This window comes from Lepidochelys kempii, chromosome 19, assembly GCF_965140285.1.
Source record: "Lepidochelys kempii isolate rLepKem1 chromosome 19, rLepKem1.hap1, whole genome shotgun sequence".
In the NCBI taxonomy this organism is placed as follows: domain Eukaryota; kingdom Metazoa; phylum Chordata; order Testudines; family Cheloniidae; genus Lepidochelys; species Lepidochelys kempii.
Window position 1 is genome coordinate 15,298,389 of NC_136398.1, and position 18,962 is coordinate 15,317,350.

Consider the following 18,962-nt stretch of genomic DNA (forward strand, 5'->3'; position numbering starts at 1 on the left):
CCAGTTGTTTGGAAACATGCATGAGGCTCAGTGGGGCCTGGGAGCATGTTCAGTATAGATGGAACTTACAGAAAATTGAGAAAGGGCTTAACATGTTCTGTAGAGCATGTGCAAATGACTACTTCTGTGACTTAGAACTTATCTTTGTGGAAAAGGTATTCAGATTTGGTCAAGGCACCTTTCTGATCACTGGATCATGCCCCTAACAAACAGCTTCAGTCTGCCTACTTCAAACCACAGAGGCACTGGAGCTATTGATTTTAAAAAGTTGATTTTTTTTTTTAAATGTTCACAACACATTTTGCGCTACCCTCAATCTCTGAAATGGCTGCACTGGAGGATTTATAATTGATTTTTAGGCATCCATAATAATTGCAACTGTTCCACCTATATTATACATGTACACATGTATGATTTAGTAGACTAAATATCTGAGTGACGATTGCTAAAATTTTCTTTTAAACTATCACATGGTGCACACAACCCAAAATAAAGTGGTAAACAATGGTTTAAGAATGCTTCCCACGATACACATTAGAACAGGAGTTCCCAAATGTTTTACTAAGGCAACACACCATACTGTGTCTTTTTTTTTTTTTTTGAGACCCACCATTACATATATGCACTGTAATCCTAATCCTGACCCAGTGAAGAGGGGATATCCTGTAGCAGAATGGGAGGAGAGGGAGGAGGAGAGTCAAGTGAGGTGGAGAGCGAACCCATCTCACACTCACTCCACCGCAGTGGCTCCTGTCCCACAGGGCTCAGCTCAATTCCCCGCTCTGGACATTGCAACCTGGTGCACAAAGTCACAGTGTCACTCAGGTTTGGCCCAGCCACCCCTCCATCACATCAGAAAGGCCAAACCTGAGTGGTTGTGTGATCCTATGGACTAGGTTGTAATGTCCAGAGTGCAGAACTGATGGGTTAATCTGGCCCTGATGACAGATCTAAAATGTTCCTGCAACACATTGGTGAGTTGGGACCCACTGTTTGGTGAAAACTGAACAAGAATGTGGATTTTCTTATATTCAGAATTATTTAAAACCTATCTATTTCTACTGATCCTTTTGTGATTTTTTTCATCTTTTTGTTAACTTCAGTTTTACACAGGACTGGTATATGAATAGCAATAATCAGAGACAACCAGGTTTTTGACATATTTGGTAGCTGTGAAATTCAGAATTAGCCAGCTTGCTGAGGAAGTTACCTGATGTTCCCCAAGCACTGTCTCTCCACTGATCTCCTAGAAATATCCCTTTTGGTCCATCTTTGCTTGAATCATCAGTTTCCCAAAACTTTTTACCTGGCAACAGCTGCTGCAAATAAAAAGGAACAAACATGTTTAATGTTAGCATAAAAGTGCAAGTGTAAACCATAAACATTTTCCTTGTGGAACCAAAAAAATCAGTCATGTTAAAACAAGCTAATAGACACTTTACAATCAGAGTGCTTATGCTTTCCCAAGGTGAGAGCGATGAAGCGATTGTGACACCCTGTGGAAGCATAGAGTAACTCAGAAAAATAGGAGGGATCCTATATGCATCAGCCCTTTATGCCTAACACACACACCCCATCAGCACTCTCACATTTCTATGCATGAAAGCCATTTGTAACAAATGTTAGTAAGAAAGATATGCTCTCATCAGAAGTGCATGTTTTAATGAATCAGAATTGCATCTGAATTGATTATAGTTACCTATAGAATCTTCACTCCAATATGGGGGACTGGGAATTTCCATCTCTCGCATGCAAATATTGTGGGTCTGATCTCATAAGGTGCTCAGCGCCCTCAACTCCCAGTGCATTCCATGGGAGTTAAGGGTACTTAATGCTTTGGCAATATTTGTAAACAGTGATGAGAGTGAACAGTTCTAAGCCACTGCTTCTGCACAGCTTATGTTATTCTGAAAAGGTGCTTAACTTTTCTTCTAATTCAGGGGCAGCAGGACAGAAAACTACCCTCAGGTTAAATCAATTCCAGGAAAGTGTAGTGACAGCAAAAAGGACAAACTTCACAAACATATACCAGGCATAACAGATGCTTTTTAAAAATAGCAGTTCCATACGGCAAACATCTGCCTTATGGCAACTACATATGGCAAGACGAATTCCAAGTGCTGCTTACGTGCCTTAGATAGTAACAGTACAATCTTTAAATTAAATCCTCTGTCTCAATGGGAGTGGTGTGATTCAGAGAGAGAGAAAAGTAGCACAGTCACAGCAAGGACTTCAATAAATAAGACTATCTGCTGAATTCGGGACAGAATGGAAGGAGCTGGAAGATTAACAAACACCTGAGAATCTCTCATTTAGATTACCGCACAGTACGAACTAGAAGGACGAGTCAAAGTGTCCTATATATTAGAAATGCTAAGCAGCTCAAGTCTATATAATTTAGCAGAAGGTTTGTGTAAACTCAGGGTGTTACAGGATAACAGAGCCAATATTCACTCCAAGACAAAGAGATACATTTGATGAAGCAAGCTTAAATATGCATAAGCAGCTTTTAAATCTATATTTGGGGGGAAGGAAGAAGCAGCTATACAACTTTTGTTTAGTACGTATTTTTAACTTAAAGTCTTATCTGATTCAGATACACATTTTAAAACAATCTCTCCATGACAACGGATACTTGAAGGTACATGGATTTGGATATCAAGAGTAATAGGTTGCACAAAGGACAGCAAAACAGGTACTATAATAAAACTGCTACCTCACCTATGAAAAGCAGAATTCCCTATACTGCACCGCTTTAAAAGTTACAAAAGATAAAAAGGTAGGTTATATTCAGATACATAATCAACAATCAATGATACTGTGGAGTATCTAACACCAAACAACACTACTGTAAGTCCTTGCTTACAGACAGCCCCCCCCAACCCGAAGCAAATACTCACCAGCAACCACACTCCACACAACAGAACCACTAACCCAGGAACCTACACTTGCAACAAAGCCCACTGCCAACTCTGGCCACATATCTATTCAGGGGACACCATCATAGGACCTAATCACATCAGCCACACTATCAGAGGCTCGTTCACCTGCACATCTACCAATGTGATATATGCCATCATGTGCCAAGAATGCCCCTCTGCCACGTACATTGGCCAAACTGGACAGTCTCTACGTAAACGAATAAATGGACACAAATCAGATGTCAAGAATTATAACATTCATAAACCAGTCGGAGAACACTTCAATCTCTTTGGTCACTCGATTACAGACCTAAAAGTCGCAATATTACAACACAAAAACTTTAAATACAGACTCCAATGAAACACTGCTGAATTGGAATTAATTTGCAAACTGGATACAATTAACTTAGGCTTGAATAAAGACTGGGAGTGGATGGGTCATTACAGAAAGTAAAACTTATTTCCCCATGTTTATTCCCCTCCTCCCCAGATGTTCTTGTCAACTGCTGGAAATGGCCCACATTGATTATCACTAGAAAAGGTTCCCCCCTTCCCCGCTGCTAATAGCTCACCTTACCTGATCACTCTCCTTAGAGAGCATAAGCTTTCGTGAGCTACAGCTCACTTCATCGGATGCATGAAGTGAGCTGTAGCTCACGAAAGCTTATGCTCAAATAAATTGGTTAGTCTCTAAGGTGCCACAAGTACTCCTTTTCTTTTTACTGTCTTGGTGCCATGGCAAGCCTATTATAGAAGCTACACTGGGAAGCAACTGAATGAAAGAGACCATTACAGGATCTGCAACCAAAAAGAATGATTTCTGAAAGTAAGAAAACAGATGGAAGGGCACTGGCCAAGCAAAACTGAACCCTTTAGAATCACAGAATCATAGAATATCAGGGTTGGAAGGGACCTCAGGAGGTCATCTACTCCAACCCCCTCTTCAAAGCAGGACCAATCCCCAACTAAATCATCCCAGCCAGGGCTTTGTCAAGCCTGACCTTAAAAACTTCTAAGGAAGGAGATTCCACCACCTCCCTAGGTAACGCATTCCAGTGTTTCACCACCCTCCGAGTGAAAAAGTTTTTCCTAATATCCAACCTAAACCTCCCCCACTGTAACTTGAGACCATTACTCCTCGTTCTGTCATCTGCTACCATTGAGAACAGTCTAGAGCCATCCTCTTTGGAACCCCCTTTCAGGTAGCTGAAAGCAGCTATCAAATCCCCTCTCATTCTTCTCTTCCGCAGACTAAACAATCCCAGTTCTCTCAGCCTCTCCTCATAAATCACGTATTCCAGTCCCCTAGTCATTTTTGTTGCCCTCCGCTGGACTCTCTCCAATTTTTCCACATCCTTCTTGTAGTGTGAGGCCCAAAAGTGGACACAGTACTCCAGATGAGGCCTCACCAATGTCGAATAGAGGGGAACAATCACATCCCTCGATCTGCTGGCAATGCCCCTACATATACAGCCTAAAATGCCATTGGCCTTCTTGGCAACAAGGGCACATTGTTGACTCATATCCAGCTTCTCGTCCACTGGAACCCCTAGGTCCTTTTCCACAGACCTGCTGCCGAGCCATTCGGTCCCTAGTCTGTAGCGGTGCATGGGATTCTTCCGTCCCAAGTGCAGGACTCTGCACTTGTCCTTGTTGAACCTCATCAGATTTCTTTTGGCCCAATCCTCTAATTTGTCTAGGGCTCTCTGTATTCTATCCCTACCCTCCAGCGTACCTACCTCTCCTCCCAGTTTAGTGTCATCTGCAAACTTGCTGAGGGTGCAATCCACACCATCCTCCAGATCGTTTATGAAGATATTGAACAAAACCGGACCCAGAACCGACCCTTGGGGCACTCCATTTGATACTAGCTGCCAACTAGACATGGAGCCATTGATCACTACCCGTTGAGCCCAACAATCTAGCCAACTTTCTATCCACCGTATAATCCATTCATCCAGCCCATACTTCTTTAACTTGCTGGCAAGAATATAGTGGGAGACCGTGTCAAAAGCTTTGCTAGGGGAAAGCCTGCACAAGTAGCAGGCACAGAACAAATTTAAATAAACTAATGAACAAAATGGAAATTAGCAGCACTGCTGTTTATAATCACAAGTCTTAATCTATATACTTCAATGGGGAAAACTCAGGGGGCAACAGGAATTATTGTACATGATTCACTCCCCACGTAGCATTACCACTGAACAAATGCTCCAAAGAGGTGGTGCAGAGAGAGGAGGAAACAAAAGCACCATCATGCTGGAGGTGGAAAATACATCAAACAGATCACACACGCAAATCAGAGGATACAAAAAAGAGATCATGGTCAGTAATGGTCATGAACTAACTTGCAAGGAGCCTCAAGGTCCAAAATATGAAGTGTCCAGTTATATGATGATGTGCACCAATTGGTGGCAATGCCAGATGGCATGGAGTGCTTTGGGTCCCAGCACAGAGACCTGTTGGCTCCAAGAGCCTTTAAAAGGGATGTGATTTTCCTACAGGAAGATTAGTGTACCACACAGGAACACAGACAAAACCTCAATTTCTCTATCTTGAGTAATGAAAGGCCATGCATCAGAATGGCACCCAAACAGGACATAAATATAGATAAATCTAGGAAGCTGAGACTACTCAATGGTATTGCATTTCCTCTTTTACTGAAGGCATGCACTTCGGTAAGTTCTGCCATAGCCCAGCTTCTCCTTCTACCTCATCATGCAGCCAAAGCTTTCCTTTTTGCCACTGTCTTGCCACAAACAAATTCAGTTATGTAAGAAGTCATGCTTCTGAATTTGAAAGAAGATAAGCTATACCCCACAGTTCTTGAAACACTTACCACTTCAGTCATTATTAGATATTAAAAATCCTGCAGTATCTCCACTACTCTTTAAAACAGGTTAACTATCTCTATCAATAGTGAAATAAAGATACATTTGAAGTGCTTTGTAGTACTGTACGTACTATGAAATCAGACTCTGAAAGGCTCCTTTTAGCACAAGAGGAGGATTATTTCCTTTCCTAGATTCAAAACCAAGATGGTATAACACTATCGGATATTGGCTTTCTGCACCAGAAATTCGAAAGTTCCAGTTCTCAAGAACCATACTTTTAATTGGATTCTCCTTCAGTTCAATGTATGAAGCCCCACTCACTTCAATATGGTTTCTATCTTGCATGTCATTGTCTGGCCAAGACCACTTATCCATTTAATAGCCTCCTCTGAATTTTCCAATTTACTCTCTCCCATTTTCAGATACAAGGCATTCCCCCTTGCCAAAAATTTAATGATCTCAAAATTAGCATTCTATTTGGTGGCACTAGCTCCCTTTTTCATCTCCTTCCTTTAAATACAGTGCAACTGTAGAAGGCAGACACACCTTGCTCTGTTTGCACCCGTAGCTCCATGGGAAGAACATACCCTAGGTTTTCCCTTTCTGGTCCTTTATACTCTGGTTTAACCCCTAATACAACCAGTGACTATTACAGTTGGTAAGCGGCAAGGGAAATATCTATCCAAGAACAGTATTAGGGGGACAGTATCAAACTTTTTAAAAAAAACCGAACAAATGAGTTTGTGGGTGAATCTAGGTCTCAAAAAGGTGCTGGATTGACAGCCTTACAGACTAGTCTTAGTTATTCAAACTACAGGTGAGGAACAGGAAGCAAAAGTGCGAGCAGACCCCATACTGCCCTCCAACGTGCTCCAAAACTAATCTGGAGAATCAACTCTAGGGAGGAGAAGACAGTTCACTCTCCACGGCCCATGCAATCATCGTTCATCTTTCTGCTAAGAGAGAGTCAAACAACTGGGTCATTTGGTTTTTGTTAAATGGATAATTTGTCCTCTGGAACTGGACTAAGCCTAGGTCATTTCAGACAGACAACAAGAAGCAGGAGGGTAGAAACTTCTGATCATTATAGTATACCAACCAGCAACCTAGAAGCAAAATGGTTCTTTATCCATTTTTTAAATGTCTTTATGGAGACTGAATGGCTCTCTTACAAATCCCTTGAGATATTTAGTTCCCAATAACATAGTCAAAGCAATTCTCTAATCTCTGGAATATTACTTGTATTGCAGTAGTGCCCTGAAGCCCCTAACACGGATCCCCTATAGTGATACCTACTGTACACATCTGTATTTTTTTTAAAGAAGTCCCCAGCCCCAAGAGCTTACAATCTAAACATAAGAAGGAGTACTTGTGTCACCTTAGAGACTAACAAATTTATTTGAGCATAAGCTTTCGTGAGCTACAGCTCACTTCATCGGATGCATTCAGTGGAAAATACAGCGGGAAGATTTATATACATAGAGAACATGAAACAATGGGTGTCACCATACACAGTGTAAGGAGAGTGATCACTTAAGATGAGCTATTACCAGCAGGAGGGGGGAGGGGATCCTTTTGTAGTGATGATCACTACAAAACTCCGCCCCGCCCCGCTCTCCTGCTGGTAATAGCTCATCTTAAGTGATCACTCTCCTTACACTGTGTATGGTGACACCCATTGTTTCATGTTCTCTATGTATATAAATCTCCCCGCTGTATTTTCCACTGAATGCATCCGATGAAGTGAGCTGTAGCTCACGAAAGCTTATGCTCAAATAAATTGGTTAGTCTCCAAGGTGCCACAAGTACTCCTTTTCTTTTTGCGAATACAGACTAACACGGCTGCTACTCTGAAACCAATCTAAACATAATTAGGCAACAGGCACAGAAACAAGGTGGTGTGTGGGCGGGAGGAGAATTAACAGAGTACAACTTGCAGCTGCTTCACCATCTTCTCTGTGTACAAGTAGTAGTAATTCCAGCACAGATAAAGATAGTGTTAGGGGGGTGAAGCATTTACAAACAGGGCAAGATTTTCCAAGCCTTCCAGTAGTGTTGTGTGTTAAAATAGTCATTAAGTATCTACTAGCCACAGATCTGAAGGAATTTATCGGCTGTGTCTCTCCTTCTGCTTCCACCACCACCTCAACTCATCAGAATTTCCAGTACAGAAAAAGACTATTACCCAGCCACACTGAGAATCAGAATTTCTCAGATGAAGTGAAACAGAGTTGCTAAATTAAAATTCAGCTGCAATGAGCCACTCATTTAATAGGATGGTAACTGTAAATGTAATATGATGCAGTGTTCTGAATAAACCACACCCCCTGTGACGCCAACGGAAGCTAAATAAGGCAGAGTGTGGGCGTGCACACGCATGAACTAAGGAGACAAAGGAGAATCACATAGGCTATGCTCTTTCAATAAAATACTCTTTGTTGGTTTACAATGAAATTGAACACCCTTCAGGAGCTTCCAGTTGCCAGATTTTTTCCACCATGGAGGTTACATAAAATGTAGTGTTTGGTTCAGCAAATTCTCTATTTACACCTTCAGGAAAATCTGCTTTAAAAAATAATCAGTTTAAAATACTGACTTAAGAGTCAAAAGAGAAGCACTTGTGTTTAAGAAAATTGCCAGTTAGTTGTTGGAGTCATAATTTTTCAGGTCACTTTAAATACCAATACTCCTAAAAACAATCGCATCCTCCGGAACAAATGGGACTGTAGCCTTAAGAGCTGGCTTTTTTTTACCCCCAGAGAGAAGTATTGTAAATGACTAGGTTCAACCTTTGTTGAATTTTTAAGAGGTCAATGTCATTTTGTCTTTTTAATGGAAGATAAATTAGTTTTAGGATCAAAAATTAGATTCTTAATTTTAATGTTTGATATTTTGAACTTTCAACTGATCTTTTAAACGCTGTGGATTAATGAAAACCTCTAGTCTTTTTTTTTATATCAAATTTAATATATTTTGCAAACAACTTACAAATCGCAATTACACCAAGCCATGCAATGAAACAAGTGGGGAGGGAGATTTTTACACTATGAATCATTATGTGTTTAATTTTTCTCAAATACAATTGCATATAAACATCTCGGCATGCCTGTCCAGTTAAAGGTTAGGAGTAGGGGAATACCCTTATGCAGTCCAAAACAACAGGTTCTTAAACACCATAGCAAGCCATCTTTAGTCACAGAATCACAGAAATGTAGGTCTGGAAGGGACTTTGATAAGTCACCTAGTCCAGTACCCTGCTCTGAGGCAAAACTAAGAATTATCTAGACCAGCTATTCTCAAGCAGAGGTCCGCAGCCCCCTTGGGGCCACGAGCAGGTTTCAAGGAAGCCACCACACAGGGCAGGCATTAGACTGGCTAGGGCCCAGGGCAGAAAGCCGAAGCTCGAGTCCCTGTGGCAGCGGGTCTGAAGCTGTGGTGGGGCTGAAAAAAACCCACTTGTTGTGGCACAGATGGACCCCAGAGTTTTTATACCATATTGGGGGGAGCCTCAGAAATACAAGGGTTGAGAACCCCTGATCTGGACCATTCCTGAGAAGTGTTTGTCAAGCCTGTCCTTAAAAATCTCCAACAATGTAGACTCTAAAACTGCCCTGGGCAATTTGTTCCAGTGATTAACTACCCTTATGGTTAGGAAGTTTTTCCTAATGTCTAAACTAAATCTCCCTTGTTGCAACTTAAGCCAATTACTTCCTGTCCTGCCTTTAGTGGATAAGGAGAACAATTTATTGCCCTCCTCTTTATAACAACCTTTCATGTACTTGATTGAAGCTTATGTCCACACTCAGTCTTCTCTTCTCCAATCAAAACTAACACAAGTTTTTCAATCTTTCCTCCTAGGTATATTTTGTAGATCTTTAATAATTTTCGTTGCTCTTCTCTGAACTTTCTTCAATTTGTCCATATCCTTCCCAAAGTGTGGTTCCCAGAACCACAAACAAAACTTCAGTTGAGGCCCTATCAGTACTGAGCAGAACGGAAGAATTACTTCTTGTGTCTTGCTTACAACACTCCTCTAATACAGTCCAGAATTATGTTCGGTTTTTTGTTTGTTTGTTTTTGGCAACAATATTATATTGTTGATTCACTGGGTAATGGGCCTACCCTGTCCCTGATCTTCCTCTTGCTTCTAACTTATTTGTAAAATGTCTCCTTTTTTACTCTTTATTTGTCCCTAGATTGTTTAATCTCATTATTTATTTAATTTCATTTTACCATTTAAATTATAATACTTTTTTTTTCTTTTAAAAAATAAACCTTTTTAGAACAACATCTGAATTTAATACAAAATCTGTTAAGGCCTAAAATTATAATCTCTTAAAACATTTAAATAAAAAATAAAATATGCTAAATCCATGAGCCTCTATCAAAAAAAAAATTAATTATAGACTGTTTTTCAAGAAACAGGAAAAGAATTGGGGGGAAAACATCTAAATTTTGAGGTCAAGTTTTATAAATAGGACACAATAGGTCATATACTGTAGTAAGGGCTTGATCCTCTGGGGGGCCCAAGGGCTGTCCTACTGGGTGCAAGAGTATCATCACAGACTAGGGATTTGGCCTCTGACTTCAGGAGACACCATCATGTACTGATTAAGATCATCCACTGAGCACACCCGGGTGATCTCATGCTCCTATTTTATAGCCTCTCCCTTTCTGAGCTGACTGGCTCAGTTCTCAAAATTGTGAATATTCATTCACCATTTTCTAACATACTAAAGAAGCACAATTAGTAAGAGTCTGAAAATATTAAGCTATATATTTGCTTAAAATAAATGTATATACTTATAGTGTGCCCTCCTAAGCAGTAAAAAGATATACCAAATCGAGCATAAAGGTACTATTTAGTTGTAAATCAACATGTTTTAATGGTTACATCTACAAATGAGAATGCATTTGTGTTTAGAAAAGAACTGAGGTACAAAAGAAAAGTTGCTTAAAATCAATGATTGAAATCAATCCACCTTTTTTCTTCAAGAACTTTACATCCCAAAGTGTTTTTTTTTTTATAATTTTGAAGTGAATCACAAGCTTGGCCTGTACAAAATACTGATACAAACATTTTCACTGACTATCACTCAAACAACCTTCTCTCTGCCTTTGTAGTGGTTATCTGCACAAAGTTGCCTAGTATTAACAGAGCATACCAAAACATCAGAACACTGAAGAACAGTCCTGCCTTCACATGGAGATTACAGTATCTGTTTTTGTTCAACGTGTGTAAAATCATTAGAATACAGCATTTAACAATTTGATGGATGATGTTAAACAACTCCTCCAGCCTCCAAGCTATCAAGAGCTGCTGTACCCAAACTTAAAAATGGCTTGGCAACAGACACAGCTATTAGCAAAGTGTAAAATTAAGGAATAGGCTTTGACCATAAGAATTTTTTCATGTAAGTGCTTTCAGTTGTGATAAAGAATTCTCTCAAGGAAAATCATCCATTTCTGATCAGCCCTGCAGTACGAAAGTTCAACAGGTAAGAAGCAAATCTATGAACAGAAAATATTTGAAGTTTTAAATTAAAATGGGCCTGAGTTGAGCATGGGAGCCAGCCAACTTGCTGAAAAAACATAACTTATACTTCTATTGTATTCTTTCAGCGAATCAAAGGTCATTGCACAATTAGGCTAACACCAATAGTTGGGCACAGTTAAGGGGCAAACGCATTTCTTTTAACTTAGTTTTTTAAAATGGCAACATGGAGCATTTAAAAAGGTTAAAATGAAGTATAATTCCACACTTAAGGGGTATGATGACGTAAGGATTCCCACTGATACACGATTATAAACTGGGCAAATTAAGTAAGTGGCTGATTTAGATATTAAGCAAGTAGGCTCATATTGTGACACAAGATGGTGATGCCATTTGAGAGACTATAGTAGCAGGGTGAGAACACCATGGAAAATCCCACAAATAGACGCTCTGTCCTTTTATAGTATCTTGATCATGGTTAGAAAACTCATACATAGCATTGCAAATTTACTGTTTTACAAATAGAGTCAGATATCACCTGCCCTGAAGAGGCTGCAGTCTACACAGCACTTTAGTGAGGGGAGTACAACATGCTTTACAAACTAGCCAAACTTCTTATTTTTAAGGTGTCCATCATCATGGTACCTAAGTGCCGGTCACAACTAAACTAAAACCAGCATTTGCGTCCGTCTCCTAAAGGATAATTAATTTTGGAGAGTACAGGAAAGTCATTACTGGAGAAGCTTTAGCAAAAAAGGGGAGTTTTGCATTCTGGTACGAATACAGACAGGCTTGGGCACATTTTGGCAACGAGTTTATTTTTGGTGCCCCCACTACTGAGAATGCTCTTCATTAATGGAAATGCAGCATCTTGTTTGAGGCCTCTCCAGATGAGTGGGTCACAAACGGGGAAGTAGTCTTCAATATCTCACAGCCATTGTTGCTTAACAGGTTTGCGGCTGTGTGCTGTTCCAGTTACAGCTATCATGTAGTATAACCTTTAATGCCAAATACAATGAGTTGCAGTACAGCAACCTGGAGGTGGCAAAAACACAGATCACAGTAGCTAAACCCTTGTCAGGAAAAAGTCCAAACCTGGGAAGACATTCCTCACCCACTTGTGTCTCCAACATTACGGAGGGGCCCAGCATGATCCCAAGTCTTCGCACTACTTTGACAATTTGTGAGCTGATACTTTCAAATTGTTGGTGAGGTTAGAGTATTGGTAAGGTCCTCTAAATGCTTCTTTGTTCCCATTATCCTTGTCTTCCTTGGATTAAGTTAAAGTCGGGTGCTTACCTGTGTGTTTCTTTTTGGCATTGGGTTATCTTACTGCTGGCAGAAACTGCATAAATCGAGGAAGCTGCATGCAGCTGAACATAGTCTTCATACATACTGGTGGCACAGGAGACCATGACATCTCACACTTCCTCTAAACCATTCCAAATATTCAAAATGAGAAGTAAGAGCGGTGTTTCCTCTAAGCTGCGCAGCGGCCCAAGAGTCAATCAAGTGAAGCGCACATCTGGCGACATGTGTTCAGGTGCCCCTCCCCACGCTGCTCTGCAGCTGTACTGCTCCGGCCCTCTGTCTTGGAGCCCCTGGCCAGCTGCTCCTGGGTCCCTCCTGCTTGCTGTGCAGAACAGGGAGAGGTGGGGGGCGCTGATGTCAGGGGCAGGACAGAGCTACTGGCAGCTGTCACAGCCTGAACTACCCTTCTGGTGAGTGCCGCTGTGCTAAAAGAGACAGCGCACAGTCTCTCAAATTTCCCCAGCAGCCAGCACGGATACACAGTCTCTCTCACACTCACCTCCCAACACATACTTGTATTATTGTTGTTACTTCTTCGTAATTCCCATAATGCACGTATATTCTCTGTAATTTTATTCTTTCCAAGTGATGTTGTTTTAGTTTTTTGACTGCTCTGGGCTTCTGTGTCTTTGCACACTCTTAGTTCTTCTCCCTTACCAACTGCTCCTTCAAGATCTCCTTTAAGTGACTCTTCGGCCCAACAGATATGGGGAAAGAAGGTATATCAAAATGGGTGCAGACTTCCTTTACATGTCAATGGTTCTCGGTATGCTTCCTAAATGTCCTTGTTTTTATTAAAACATAACAGCACAGTGTAAGACAAAGCACCCTGACAAATCTAAATAAAAACAGAACAGATGTAGATATTAGGGGGGAGGAAAGAGGTGCCATAGTGCTCTCAGAAGATGGCCCTCCACAATGATGATCACTCCCACTAACCAAAGAATCCAAATCTCTAGCTTTCAGACAGAGTGCAAGGCTCACTTTTTCCACAGGTATGTGACCGAAGGGGAAGTGTTAAGGATGATAATTTTGTTTATGGGGTAGGGGAGGGGTGGAATGAAGTTGGTTTCAGTAGGTGGGTTTTGAAGATGGGTAAGGTTACAATGTAGAAGAGAAGCGTGTTTTTAAAATATCCTGCACCTCTATCCCAATGAAGCAGCAATGCATGTTATGAATTCAAAAACTATGTATTGTCAGGTTTTGTTGTTTTAAAAATTATGACAAGACATTAAACTCTCTCAATCTCATTATGATGTCTTGGTTTGTATACAGCAGATGTGGGCAAACTACAGCCCATGGGACCGTCCTACCCAACCCTTGAGCTCCCAGCCGGGGAGGCTAGTCCCTGGCCCCTCCCCTGCAGCCACACGGGCAGCACTCTGGCCCGCCACTCCTACTGGGCAGCGTGGCTGGCTCTGGCCAGATGGCGCGGCTGTGAGCTCCTGCTGCTGGTAAGGGGGCAGGAGGTTTGGGTAAGGGAGCAGAGGGTCCTGGGGGGCAGTCAGGGAGTGGGGGGCAGTCAGGGAGCGGTTGGATGGGGCACAGGGAGGGTTGGGAGTGCGAGACTGGAGGGAGGGCGCCTCTCAGGGGACAGGGAGGGTTGGATAAGGGGGTGGGACCCTGGGGGGCAGTTGGGGCGGGGGGTCCCAAGAGGGGGCAGTCAGGGGACGAGAGGAGCAGAGGGCGGTTGGATAGGGGGTGGGAGTCCCGGGGGGCTGTCAGGGGGCGGGAGTGTGGATAGGGGTCAGGACAGTCAGGGGTGTTGGATAAGGAAGGGGCGGTTGTCCCAGGAGGGGGCAGTCAGGGGACAAGGAGCCGGGGGGGGGAGGGGTTTGGAGGTTGAGGGGGGCAGTCAAGGGGCGGGAAGTGGGAGGGGGCGGGGGCCAGGCTGTTTGGGGAGGTACAGCCTTCCCTACCTGGCCCTCCATACAGTTACGCAACCCTGATGTGGCCCTCGGGGGAAAAAAAATTTGCCCACCCCGGTATACTGGCTTCAGAAAACTCCTCAAACGAATTAACACAAGGTGCTGATGAATATTGCTACAAAATCCATATAGAGGGGAGCAGGAATAGAGGCAGGAGGAAGGAAGAAGCATTCAATGCCTTCTTTCCCAACAGAAGAAAAAGGGGCTGTCTCTTACTCATCCTTCTCTTTCTGTGAACTTGCCAGTCTTAGCTCAGTGTGCAAACAAGTGTTAATGAGCTTGCATTTCCTGCAGATGACATTCAAAAATCAGGAACTTATAATCTGAACATTCCTTCTTTTCCTCACACATATCCCAAACATTAGTTTCTTTTCTTTTTTTACTATTATTTGTTTAGATATTTTTGTCAGTGTTCTCTCCTTCACATTCAATAGAAACACAACGCAAACTAACAGCATCAAGCTAGTGCAGTGTCTAAGAAAAAGAGAAGTGCAGTTTTCTGCATAGCTCTAAAGCCTTTATATTAAAAACACACTCGTCTATAAAGTCAGTGCATGCAGCCCTGCATTGATCGCAACTAACCCAATAGGGCTGACTCAAGAAGCGGTGGATGTGCACTAGCTTCATCAGGGATACTGAAATACCGCTAAGAACTGAGCTGGTAAACTGCTGCACCAAAGCCAGAGTATGAGAAAAGGAAGCACAAACATATACATAGTGGAGAGGGAATCTTGTGGCCAAATCTGACTAGGTAAACAAGAGCAGTGTTATCAAACATTAGTCTTTGCTTTGACTAGAAAGCAAATTGAAGTGACCTCCCTCTCCCAAACCTCACACTTCAATTTGTGGACTAGCTCAATGCCTGAACAGTGCACTCTGTGAAATTTCTACAAATGTCCTTACTAACATAAGACGTTGTAAGAATACAAACTGTTATTATATAGAGACCTTAGCACTTGGAGGAAAAAAAACAAGAGAACCACCATTTGGAGGGTTAAGATGAAAACACCAACCTCTGACAACCTATTTCCTCAAAAATACTGTTAAGCCCCAAATTATGTAACATGACCATATATACAGGAATGTCCTTAGATTTTTAGTCAACTGACTAATATGGTCAGATATCAAATAGAGGTGTAGCACAGGTGTTTCCTTGGTCTTAGCAGATATCCTCAAAATGTCTGTGCACTTCACTAAAGACAAACATCTTAATCAAGTGATGTACTAAAATAAATCTACGTATGTCCTCACTTCTAGTAATTCATCTTTGAGATTTTTCATACCACATGCAATGGATATTAGCAGTTCCAAGTCCAGTCTTCAGAGCACTTAGTAACATAGATCTCTTATCATTCCTTCTTCCACTGTCTTGAGCCAATAGTACTACAAACTAAGGCCTTAACCCTACCATCTGACCCGTGGGAGTGCTGCCCCAGTGGCTTCAATGAGCTTTCATACTTGAGCAAGGGCTTCCTCACACAGATCATACTGCAGGATCAGGACCTTGCTAAGCAGAAGAGAAGTGTTTTCTCCAAGGTGATCCTTTTAATGGAACTGGGGGATGCCTTTTCACTTGGGTCACAAATTTGATGTTGGGGATCAGGAGGACGAATATAAATAAGCATGATCTTTACAGATCGGCACAGAAAAAGGGAGGCTCTCAAACATGGTGGTTCTTTCGCTGATCATGTAATTTTAAGGTGGATTCCTCACTTATAGCTTTTGATGGATTTTCTCTGGAGCATTCAGAATGCTCTTTTAAATCCAGTGGATTCATCCATAATATCCTGAGCAGCTACTTTTTAAATCCAAGTTGCAAAGATTTTTAGAAAAAAGAACAGGAGGACTTGTGGCACCTTAGAGACTAACAAATTTATTTGAGCATAAGCTTTCGTGAGTTAGATGCATCCGATGAAGTGGGCTATAACCCACGAAAGCTTATGCTCAAATAAATTTGTTAAGTCTCTAAGGTGCCACAAGTACTCTCTTTTTCTTTCTGCAGATACAGACTAACACAGCTGCTACTCTGAAAGATTTTAGAAGATCAGAACTGCTTTTGGTTGTTGGAGGAGGAGGGAGGCTCTTTTTCCAGGGCTGGGAGAGTTTGCTAGATTTTTTTAAATTCTAAATTTAAAGGAAGAAGTTCTAACATCTCAAATTCAAGTTGTTTAATCTTTATTTACATGCAAATATTTATCTGTTCTAGTTAATCATTCACTGCCACAACTGTCTCCAGCTAGCATAATTTTTTTGTTGGTCTTCTAAGAATCTTCAAACATTGTTTTGTAAGACAGTGAGTGTGTTTTTGGCCTTTTGATAAACCAATGTACGGTTTCAGAGTGGTAGCCGTGTTAGTCTGTATTAGCAAAAAAACCCAGAAGTGGGTTTTAGCCCATGAAAGCTTGTGCCCAAATACATTTGTTGGTCTCTTAAGGTGCCACAAGTACTCCTCGTTTTTTTTCAATGCATTGTTGGAATCACTAGCATAGAAGTATCCTTATGTTGTTTTAAAGTTTGCCACTTTTCAGCATGGTTACAATCGAGAAAAGTTTAACAGCTGAATAACATGCACAGATGAAAACGTTTTGTAGAATAAGGAGAAGGAATCCAACTGGGAACACATCTAGCGTGCTTTAAAGCCAAACCACACCTCCTGGACTCCTCTCTCAACACTCACTGTAATCAAGCGAATTGATATTCTCTAGATTCCAAAGAATCTGACTACAGAAAGGATGGGAGAAAACAGAGACACAGATCGAATTTGCATTCAGTTCCAGCTTTTCTGTCAAGGCAGGAAATTTATAATCAGAACTAGATCAGCACAAGAAAAAAAAACCCAGCAAGCAAAAGCATCGACTGTGCTAAAAACAAGTTACAGATAAGCTAGACGCAAGAATCACCAACATCGAACACTGCATCATTTGCTTTGGTAATAATGTGGTTGTAAAGTGAGCAAACTGCTCTTAAATTGAGTAGATGAAGGAGTTAAGTGACAGAGATTCATTCCTGCAGCAAAAGTCAAATATCTAGATTCCTAAAGGTATGGAAGCTCAGGACTTAAACTTACCCTCCTGTTAAAGGGTCAGATAGTTTCGCAGGTGGAGAGAGGAGCCTGCAAGGAGCCTTCCTCACGCCCTCTTGTGCAGCCCACTGGTGTGTGCCTAAGGGATACATGATGCCCCAAAGATTCTGGGAACGAGCTGGGACCATGAACCTCTTTCCTTGAGAGACTGGATCAGCCTCTGGCATGCCAGTCTGCTTGGGTGGGATTGTGCCTTCTTAAGCACTACTTCCCTGCACTCCTCATTGGGCAGAGAGGTTCTACACAGAGCCATCGTGGGCCTATGACCAAATGGCACAATTTGGTCAGATGGGTCTTGCAAAACGGATAAGAACTCTACTCAGAGAGCACCCACACAACACTGTTTCCTGATCTTTATGAATAGTGGATGGAGGGACCAGATCTCAAACTAGTCATGTGAAAGTCACTAACACAGCACGTTTAAAAAACACAGAGATGGTGTAATTCGGGAAGCAGCAATATTTTGTTCTGAACTACTACTGTATGGAACTACAAACATGCATTTTTACCCTATGTCATTCAACATCTGCAAAGGGATGGGGAAGAGCAGCCATTTACAGCCTCCCAAAGAGGGATCACAATTCCTGGGAAGATTGAATTTAGCAACTGAGAAAACAACATCCAATCACATGACTTTAAAACAAGCATTTTAGGGGCTGGGTCAGTGAATCTGTAATGAGCTATTAAGCTTCTGCAATTCAAATTGGTTGGTTTAAATCCACCCCAACTTGATAGTGACTAAGAGCTACAACAGGCTGCTAAACAGCTTTTAACCAGTATGTCAAGTAAGTTTGGTAGCCTATTGGGAACCGGCTGGAAAGAACAACCAGTATCAACACTCCAAGATTCTCAGCAAAGGCCAAGGACTGAATGGGCTGTACAGACTGAAGTATACTTCTCACAGTCCAAGGTAGTCCCTGCAGCTACACTGATGGAGCTGTGCAAGAGAAGCTTGGGCTGGTGCTGTCCCCCTTCTATGGGTACAGAGCTGCAATTCTGCACTTTTCACAACATACCAAATGTAAGAAGAAAGGTATTTTGAAGAGTAGCATTTGTCAAAGCAAAACGGAATTGTCACTAAAGGGTCACCAATGGAATCTACAGCCTCCATGGGACTGGTCTCCACAACAGACTAGAATGGGGGTGGACAAGCAGAATGATTTTTAAAACTTCCTTGTGTTAGTGAAAGAATAAAATTTAATGAAAAAAGAAGCCACTACACACTAAAGCTGCCTCTTCTGGAATCAGAGTAGCAGCCGAGTTAGTCTGTATCCACAAAAAGAAAAGGAGGACTTGTGGCACCTTAGACACTAACCAATTTATTTAAACATAAGCTTTCGTAAGGTGCCACAAGTACTCCTTCTCTTCTGGAATGTATATGTAGTAGAGCTA

The 18,962-nt window shown here is 41.7% G+C and overlaps 1 protein-coding gene across 8 annotated transcripts in view; it reads right to left on the bottom strand.

Annotated features, from left to right (window-relative positions):
- PUM1 (pumilio RNA binding family member 1) overlaps positions 1-18,962 on the bottom strand; it is a 131,453-nt gene that overhangs the window by 73,662 nt on the left and 38,829 nt on the right. For 7 of the 8 annotated variants that reach the window (XM_073317831.2, XM_073317829.2, XM_073317834.2 and 4 more), the window contains one exon: positions 1,211-1,319. In XM_073317831.2, coding sequence (XP_073173932.1) covers positions 1,211-1,319 — 109 coding nt within the window. The remainder of the gene's footprint in view (positions 1-1,210; positions 1,320-18,962) is intronic. The other variant, XM_073317830.2, reaches the window with a different exon arrangement.